The sequence below is a fragment of the Octopus bimaculoides genome, chromosome 1 (genome assembly GCF_001194135.2).
Source record: "Octopus bimaculoides isolate UCB-OBI-ISO-001 chromosome 1, ASM119413v2, whole genome shotgun sequence".
NCBI classification, from domain to species: Eukaryota; Metazoa; Mollusca; class Cephalopoda; order Octopoda; family Octopodidae; genus Octopus; species Octopus bimaculoides.
The window spans coordinates 85,948,898-85,958,145 of NC_068981.1; the positions used below are offsets into that span (position 1 = coordinate 85,948,898).

Genomic DNA, 9,248 nt, shown 5'->3' on the forward strand with positions numbered 1-9,248 from the left:
GGGGGGTGACGGTGATTCGTAAAATATTTGTGATAGATATGTTCCATCTTCATTTTTTGAACTTTAACGCAATTTAGATAAAAAAAAAAACCCCGAGTAATATGCAATGAGTCGGTGCCGATCACAAGTGAACCAAAGGAATGCAGTTATTGTGAAGAAAGGAAAAACTACCGTTACTTCGAACTTAGGTCCTTTACCGATGAAAAGAATATGTGTGCTGTTATAACGGACGAAAGTAGCTGCACCATAGTTATTTAAGGGAAGTGAAAGAAGACAAACCACCACCACCACCACCACCACCGTCCCAAAATGAAACAATAAAATTATGCAAAATGTGAAAAAAGCATTATTGGTTATTATCTTTTAGTTTTTAACAAAATAAGCCTTCAAAAGTACTGACTTAAAAATCTTGAAAATAGTTAAGTTTGGAGAAAAATGACTAAGGAAATGCTAAATTGAACCGAATATGCTGGGATCTTTTTTTTATGAAAAAGGAAGTTTATTATTAAAATAGTAATATGAAAAGAAAAAAATGAATTTGAATTTGTAAAAATGTTCGAGTTCTGAATAAGACAGAAGGTTTGATGAACTGGTTGAGACAAGAAGACTAAGATAAATATTTTGTACTTTTTCTGTATTCCACTATTTCGAATTCTGCTTTCATTTTTTTTATCTGGATCGAGTTGGAGTTAAATGTGTCGACTATGCTGAAATAAATTAACCTCGATTTCAACGCCAAATTAAGTGAATAAGAGATATGAAACCAAAATAATAATTGAATAATCGTTTTGCGTGCATCACTGTTTATTGATTTCATTCATAAATACAAGTGTGAAAAGAAATATAGTAAACGACGAATGTTCTGTTCCCGTATCACTTAAATGATTATCTAAGTTACTGATACTTTGTACCAAATTTAGAGAGGAATATGGCTTGCAAAGAACTATTAACTGATTGGGTTTTTGGCTTCTGCTTTTTTTTAATCATAAGGTTGCCTTATTTAATTGCTTTTAATGCTCATGAGAAAGAAGCGAATATCGTAATTTCTCAAAAAAATATTTCAAATTTCATAACGATAAAAAAAAAAAGCCACTATGGAGATAATTAATCCTGGTTTAGAATTTCAGATTAACCACTGAGTCTCTGCTAGCAAACACACTTAAAAATAATTAATGATAAAACTTGATGCTTGTCATTATTCGGAATATATATGAATGTCTCAGTTATTCCTTGACTATTTGTCTTCATGAGCAATCATCAGTCAGTGATTAGCCATATTAATTCATGATGTAGGTAAAGTGAAGATATAATTCAGCTAGAAATTTAAATCGTATCACAAATAATGTACACATTTCTAGAAAAGTACAAATTCTCCGATTTAGTAAGTTGGAGGAATAGAGATTGCAATCGTTAACACCTCTTGAAAATACCAACTATATCAGTTGTAAAATATATATAATCAAGAATTGACGCCGCACATCCTTTCTGTTTTATATGAATTTTTTGTTTGACTAAGAATAGCATCTCTAAATATTTCAGGACAGAGAAATGAAATATTATGACGTCATGCCCTTCCTAAGAGCATTAATAGTTAGTGTAAGTGAAGCTTTGTACATACATCTTTATGACACTCGTCCTCTTTCTGTTGCATTAATCTCTTTTGACTAGATCGAAGGCTAGATTTTATAGAGAGGTGGGAAGATTAATTTATCGATTTCAGTATATTATTGATACTTGTTTTTAGCAATTCACTTTCTAGATTATTTTTCACTTCATTTATTGCAGACATTTGATGAAGACATCCATTATATTGGTATCGACACATATGTCGATTTAAAATTTCAAAGAAAGTTTCATAATATCCTGTAGATGTTATCAAAGAATCTGCGCATATACATTATGTAAAGAAACATTGGTAAATGGAGATGTAAAAGTAGAACAAGTGGTAGTGTCTTAATCGACCCCACATTGGACTTGACGTTATTTGAGTCAACAAAGTGAAATGGGGACTTATTGTGGAATACCTGTTCTTTGATTGTAGGAAGTCCAAGCCATGAGTCGTCTACTCATTTTGGATTCTCCTTGTTTGGATGGCTTAAGTAATGACTCAATAAACGCAAAACATTTTATTTTTAAAATCGCAATATTTGACATAGGTACAAAGTAATCATAGTTTCTAATTTAGACACAAGGTCAGCAATTTTGAGGAAGGCGGGCTAGTCGATCATATTGACCACAATGATAATTTTTTCGAACCCTAAATGAGGAAAGGCAAAGTTGACTACAGAAGAGACGGAATAAATACTGCAATAATTTTATCCGACGCTCTAAAGATTTTGCTAGTTCACCGCCCTGGGAACGAAGTTATAATTTCAGTAAGAAGTAAAACAAATATTTTGAGGAATATTCTAAGTATAAATGGTTTCATATTTTGAATGTGCTTTTCTTCGTCAAATCAGATTTGCTCAGCAGCAATGCAGATAAACAAGGAACTTGAAATGTTAAGATAAAATATGGAAAACGACTACAATAGTGAATATAAAGTTCGAATTGCGGTTGTGATGTTACAGAATAGTTGATAGAAGAATTCTGATTGCTAAGGTTAGAATTGTGCTGGTCAATCTTGAAGGTAAGGAAATTCCCAAATTGGAAGAGCCCAGGACCGGATGGGGCCCAAGTTTATTGGATGAATAAGTTGAGATGGCTCCACGAAAGGATAGTGCATGGCCTGGATAGACTTTAAAAAGGCTTACGACATGTTGCCACATTCGTGAATTTTGGAAACACTCGACATGTGTGTATTAGCTGAGAACGTTTGTGCACTGATTAAGAACAGCATGCTTAGTTGAAAAACACGTCTTTTCTGTAACAACCAGCACTTAACCGAGGTAACAATTAAAAGAGATATCTTTCAGAGAGATTCTTGTTCACCTTTGTTATTTGTTATAGCCTTGATTCCGCTTTCTGTAGCCCTACGCAAAGTCAACGCGCACTATGAGCTGAGAAAGAAAGGGCCTCGTCTCAACTACTTTCTTTTCATGTATGATTTAAAACTGTTCGCGAAAACAGAGCCTGAAATGGAGAGGCTGGTTGAGATTGTGCAGATGTGCAGCAAGGATATAGGAATGGAATTCGGTATCTCGAAGTGTGCGGTGCTCACTTTGAAACGGGAGAAAAGAGCAGATTGTAGGGGCATAGAATTGCTAAACGGAGAGAGAATGGAAGATCTGGATGATGATGGGTACAAGTACCTTGGGATCCTGGAGCTGGACAATATCTTGCACAGAGAAATGAAAGACAAGGTCATCCCTGCATATTTCAAGCATCTCAAACTTCTCTTGAAATCAAAATTCGACTAAAGGAGCCTTGTGACTGCCATCAACATATGGGCTGTTGCTATAGTCCGCTAAAGTGCACCCATCTTGAAATGGATACGGATGGAGATTAATCAACTCGATCGCACTACCCGAAAGACAATGACAATGCATGGTGCCCTCCACTCTAAAGTGAATGTACACAGGCTCTTCATGAAGAGGGGTAAAGGTGGACGTGAGTCGATAAGCGTACGGGAGTGTATCAACAGCGAAAGAAGAAACATGGCAGAATATTTGGTAAACAATAAACTAGACTTGCTACAGTATGCTGCTAATGCAGAAGAATTTACCAAAAATGGACTCGAAAGTGCTCATGAATTCCGATCACGAACAGCCAACGAGAGAGAAGAAACCCAACTCCGCATGGAATTATATGCTCAATTCCACCGTGAAACTAACTAATTAAATGACCAGGAAGCATCATGGAGGTGGCTCAGCAAGGGTGACCTAAAAAAGAATACTGAAAGCCTAGTCATCGCTGCCAGGATCAAGCATTGAAAGCCAACTCAATGAAAAAGAATATATTACCACACAAGTGGTATATATACAGAATGTGTGGGAATAGGGTTGAAAGCGTAACTCACATTGTTAATGCTTGTGAAAGTCTAGCGCAGAAAGAGTACAAGCGCAGACACGACAAGGTATCCCAAAACCTCCACTGGCTACTATACCAGAACTATGGATACGAGGTAACTAGTGCTTGGTATCAACATACATCGGAAAAAGTAATGGACAAAAAGGGGAAGACAAAAATTCTCTGGGACTTTGACTTCCAGACAGACAAGGTGTTAGAACACCGAAGACCGGATTAGAAACCTTTAGGAGGGACAAACAAGTGTACCTAATGATCGACGTGACAGTGCCAGGAAATCAACATATTATCATGAAAGAAAGAGAAAAGATTAATAAATATGGAGACCTGAGAATTGAGATCGCTAAGATGTGGTAGCTACGAGGGTCAAACATAAAAATTGTCCCTGTTGTCATCGGACAATACCACCCAATCTGAAAAAACTTATGGAAACTTTAGAAATACCCTACAATCGAGGCGTATTGCAAAAATCTGCATTACTTGGAACAGCACGCATATTGCGTAAAGTACTGTCTGTCTGAGGTCCTTACTGTGACTTGACAGACAGTACAAAACCCCGGTACACACAATCAACAACATCACGATATTGGATACTGTGCGAAGTCTTAAATAATAATAATAATAATAATAATAATAATAATAATAATAATGATGATGATGATGATGATGATGATGATGATGATGATGATGATAAAAATAATATACGCACACACCAAAACATAAACTTGCATGCACATAAAAATACACATATAGCATATAAGACCAAAAATGCGCTAACCAATCTATAAGTAGCAAAATATCCTGAAAGAAGCATCTCAATTGCTAAAAATAGATAAAAATAGATCAGAACCGTGCTCGGTAAGAGTAATTTGCTTTCAAGAAAGAAGACTTCAATTACATGGGAACAGCATCGTATAAGGAAATAGCTCATTACAAGCTATTTCAGAGCAACAAGCAAAATATTCAAAGTTTTATATGTATACATATGTACTCCTTCCGCAATATAAATGTAATTACGCAGCAAATATGCTTCTTCAACAAAAGAAATGAGATGATATTACATTCCAGCCACTAGAAATAGATTCATCTTTTAAAACCTGGTTTGTATTCCAAGCAGGATAAATAGTAGAAATGGAGAAGTTAGAGAAGCCATGGTAATGCTGATCCAAGTAGAAGAACAACTGAGATCGATCAGAAAAAAAATAACCAACGAAATTTAAAATGAAAATTAATGGTAATTTAGACACAGTGTATAAAGTAAACAATAAAGAACACAGCAATAAAACAAGGTTTAGCAACAGCAGTCAAGTCTAATACAAAGTCAATACAGCCATCAATCAATATAAGAATTTTATGAAACCGGATATTATAATGAAATCAACCAATAAAAACAAAATATCAAAAGTATTGGCATAATGAAATCGATAGTATGACAAAAATTAAAACGTCATGATCTTACCAATTTATGATTTAGAATGTAACCAACGATAACAATGGTCACACACACAAAAGAAAGAGCTTGAATTACCGAAAAAAAAAACATTCACTTGAAAGATCGTAGCAGTGTGAAACTCGAGCCGCGACAAAAATAATTCAATTTATATAAACTATACTCTATGTATGCGTACACTCTTTCTCATACGTATATATACAAACTGCCCTTCGGTTTTCCCCGCCTTAATATACAATATTCAAAGATATGTAATTTTATTTTTATCCTAGAGATAAAATTTGTGCCATTCCCAGCTGGTGATATATTTCTTTATCTTCTGTTTAGCTTTTATTAGGAAAAATGGTCTCAAACCATCTGATATTTTCATTTTGCTAACCAGCAACTCATGTCATGATAAATGACTTTGTGTTGTTCGTATTACAATGTTAGTTGTTACAATATTTCTCGATCTCTGTTCTATTCGATAAACCTGACTAATTACACCTCCTAAACGTTATCGTGTAACATCAAAATTAACGAAAACAAAATAAAGAAATAGAAAGAGTATAATTACTATAACCAAGGCGACTACTGTAACTAAGACAACCGCATTTAGAGAAGATAAGAAATCTTGTATATTGGTTTATTCTAATTTGTGATGACATGATAATTAGAAAACATAATAGGCTTTCATAATAACCATGTTCATATTAGTTGTGTTTTACTTTTCAATCGCTTTTATTAACTTTAATATAGAAAAGCAGCTAAATCAAATGATGGATAAACAATCGAACTAATAATCTGAATATGGCCAATTTTTTATCCAGATTTCATAATCCGCGAATGCTTTGCTTACGTAACCCTACATCTCTTTATGTGAAAATTCATAATTGCTCTAAATGTCTCATCGTAAGCAATAATTTTCAGTTATGACCAATATAATCGACCATTGTTTATTCAATAGTTGAGTTAAATTCAGCGTGTGTCTCATGTGAAGTGTTCAGGTGTTGAGGAAGGTGCCTGAGTTAAGTAAGGTTTAGTATCTTCTATGGCGGAGTGTGTTGGCACAAGAGACATTAGGAATGCTTGTCATTAATGTTACATTAATGTAAAGGAAGTGTGTGGGGAAATATTACTAAACGTTATGATATCCTAAAGTCAACTGAATGTGGGTCGGTAAAAGCTTCGTTGGCACACTCTACAATGGTGCAGTCTGGAAAGAAGGTTCTGGTAGAAGAAACAAAAGTCAGATGCAAACCATATGCAGGCAACTTAAGCTAAGATGTTTCTAACCCAAACATGTTTGCAGGTTTTACCGATGTCAATATTACTTTCACTGATGTTCCAAAGGCAAGGGGTCACTTGTGAGTAACATGAAATAGTAAGTCTCCAACAGTACTCGTTATAATAGCGTCATTGTGGTATCATTTCAAATGTTGGCAAGGCCACAACCAAATAAGTACAACATAAAGTCGTGAAATTTAGTAACAACAAAAAGTGTTTTTAGAAATATTCTTTTCCTATCACTAATATTTGTTATGGAGAAAATGTTTCTCCGTGCTTTAATTCTTGGCTCTCTTTTTATAATGTTTTGAAAATATTACGCAAAAATATTTGTCAAAAGTTGTTTTGGTTCGTATGAATTTTATTGTTATTTGTTAGTCAAGTTAACTGTCTAATATTGTAATTACCCGAGTTTTAAGAAAGATATATTGGTAGTTTATCTGATTCAAGACATCAAATCGAAACTTTCGAACACAAGTAGTAAAAAAAAAAAAAAAAAAAAAAAAAACAGGAAGAAGACACCAGCAATGCTAATTAGCTGTACATAACTTTTAGATAAAAAAATGGAGTAAATTTTTTTAGTTTATTAAGAAATATATCGTATAACTATTTACACGATATTTATGTCATTTTTACCATCGTGCATACAAATTTTGTTGGATGATTTTTAACCCATAACAATTTCAATGGGCTCATTTAGTTCAAATCCTTCATTAGCAAGTCTCCTCAATGTAGTGCCACCAACATCTATATACGTAACATCATTTTATGAAGAAAGATTCACAAATTATTCAACTGTTTCCTGTTTGCTCCCTCTCTCCTTCTCTCAATATACCTCTGATTCTCTCCCTCTCTTTCCCTCTACCTTGTTTCTCTCATTGAGACGCTATCTGTTACCTTCTTTCTTTGTCTTCCTATTTTCTGGAGTCGATATCATTCGTACCGTATTCCTGTACGGAGAGTTAAATTTTATTTTGTTGAAGTAAAAGAAAGAAAAAAAAAATAATAAAGTTTCAAAAGTACATGGAATGTCTATTTTTTAAACTGTTTCTCGAAGTACATATGATGGACTCTCTCATCGAAGACGACGTGTGAATGTTCAGCTTTTGCCAAACGATCTGCGCAAATGATTTGTTTATAGTGGTCAAATGTATGTGATGTACATTAGCTCCCTCCCTCCATGGAATCGATGTTGCCTGAACAGGTGCACGATGTACCACGGTTCAGGTGTCGAAGTGATTACAGAGCAACATGAGATGAAATGTTTTGCTCAAGAACACAACGCACCACCCGATCTAGGGGTTGAAATCATGATAATGAGTGCAACACCCTAGCAATAGGCCATACGTGTCGAAGCACATATAAAGGTGTAAATAATAACATGTAAATATCGGGTTGAAAAATATTTTTGGATAGGAAAAGTCGAAGGCTACCTGTGTAACTCGAACCCGCATCCCCTACAGACATGACTGGTGTCCTGTCATTGTACCAAAGCAATCCTCCGAATTTATCGGTACGTTTCAGAAGCTTTATTCCTACCAGTATGTTGTTGACGTCACAAGAATTTATAAACTTTCGAGAGAACGTGGAATAATTCTTTTGGGGAATTGGTTCTCGAAGTACATATAAAGCTGTAAATAATACCAATAGTGAAACATAATTTTGTGTTTGAAATTCTTTTGGTTCATGTGGGTAGCAGAATCAGTAGAGCGTCGAAGAAAATAAAATAAATACTTTGTAGTGTTTATATTTTTTTTATGTTCTGAATTTAAATCCTGTTCTGTTTGTCTTTGTCTGTTATCCACCTGAAATTAATAAAATAAGAATCAATATGCGCAGGTATGGCTGTGTTGTTAAGAAGCTCAGTTCAGTCCCATTGCACGGCACCTTGAGCAAGTATCTTCTACTATTGTTCCGGGTCGATCAATGACTTCTGAGAATATTTGGTAGATGGCAACTGTGTGGAAGTTCGTCATAAAAATGTGTTTCTGTGTGTATGTCTTTTTGTCCGTGTATGTCACTCCCCCACGCGTGATAACCGCTGATGGTTTATTTACACCCCCGCAACTAAGCGCTTCGGCAAAATAGATCTATAGAAATACCAATAAAGTCGAGGTTTGCCCTCGTGGAAAAAATTTTAAATCGTCATTTTCCTTTCCCAATGATATTATTTCTAACAATCAACATTTCACCTTTTTTCACAAGCACATGGTAAAACTATGCACACAAGCGGCGGGTTTTCGACAACTTCAGTTTTTGAATTACCTCTCCAGTTTGTCTCATATATGTAAATTTCAAGTCTCTTACAGAGAGGACCTCTGCTACTGTGCTTAATATTCCTCTACCGAGGTAGATTTGTGAACAGCACATTTGCTGATGATCATTACCTCCACCTTTTTCTTCGTTCTTTCTTATTTTCTCAACAATTTTTCTTAATTTTTCTGACGAAAGACTAGCGTCCGAAACGTCAAGGCTCCACCTTCTTTTAACGTTAAGACAGCATTTGTTAAAAATTATCCCTCTCTCGTCTTCTTTAGGTGCTTATTGCCTAATATCAATTGTTAAT

The 9,248-nt window shown here is 34.8% G+C and overlaps 1 protein-coding gene across 3 annotated transcripts in view; it reads left to right on the forward strand.

Annotated features, from left to right (window-relative positions):
• Nucleotides 1-9,248, forward strand: part of LOC106868575 (mitogen-activated protein kinase 14) — a 97,709-nt gene that overhangs the window by 76,889 nt on the left and 11,572 nt on the right. Inside the window, exon 13 of one of the 3 annotated variants that reach the window (XM_052967961.1) lies at nt 1,786-1,808. The exons of the other annotated variants lie outside the window; for them this stretch is intronic. Coding sequence (XP_052823921.1) covers nt 1,786-1,793 — 8 coding nt within the window. The 3' untranslated portion in view covers nt 1,794-1,808. Of the gene's footprint in view, nt 1-1,785; nt 1,809-9,248 lie in introns of those variants that run through there. 3 annotated transcript variants of the gene reach the window in all.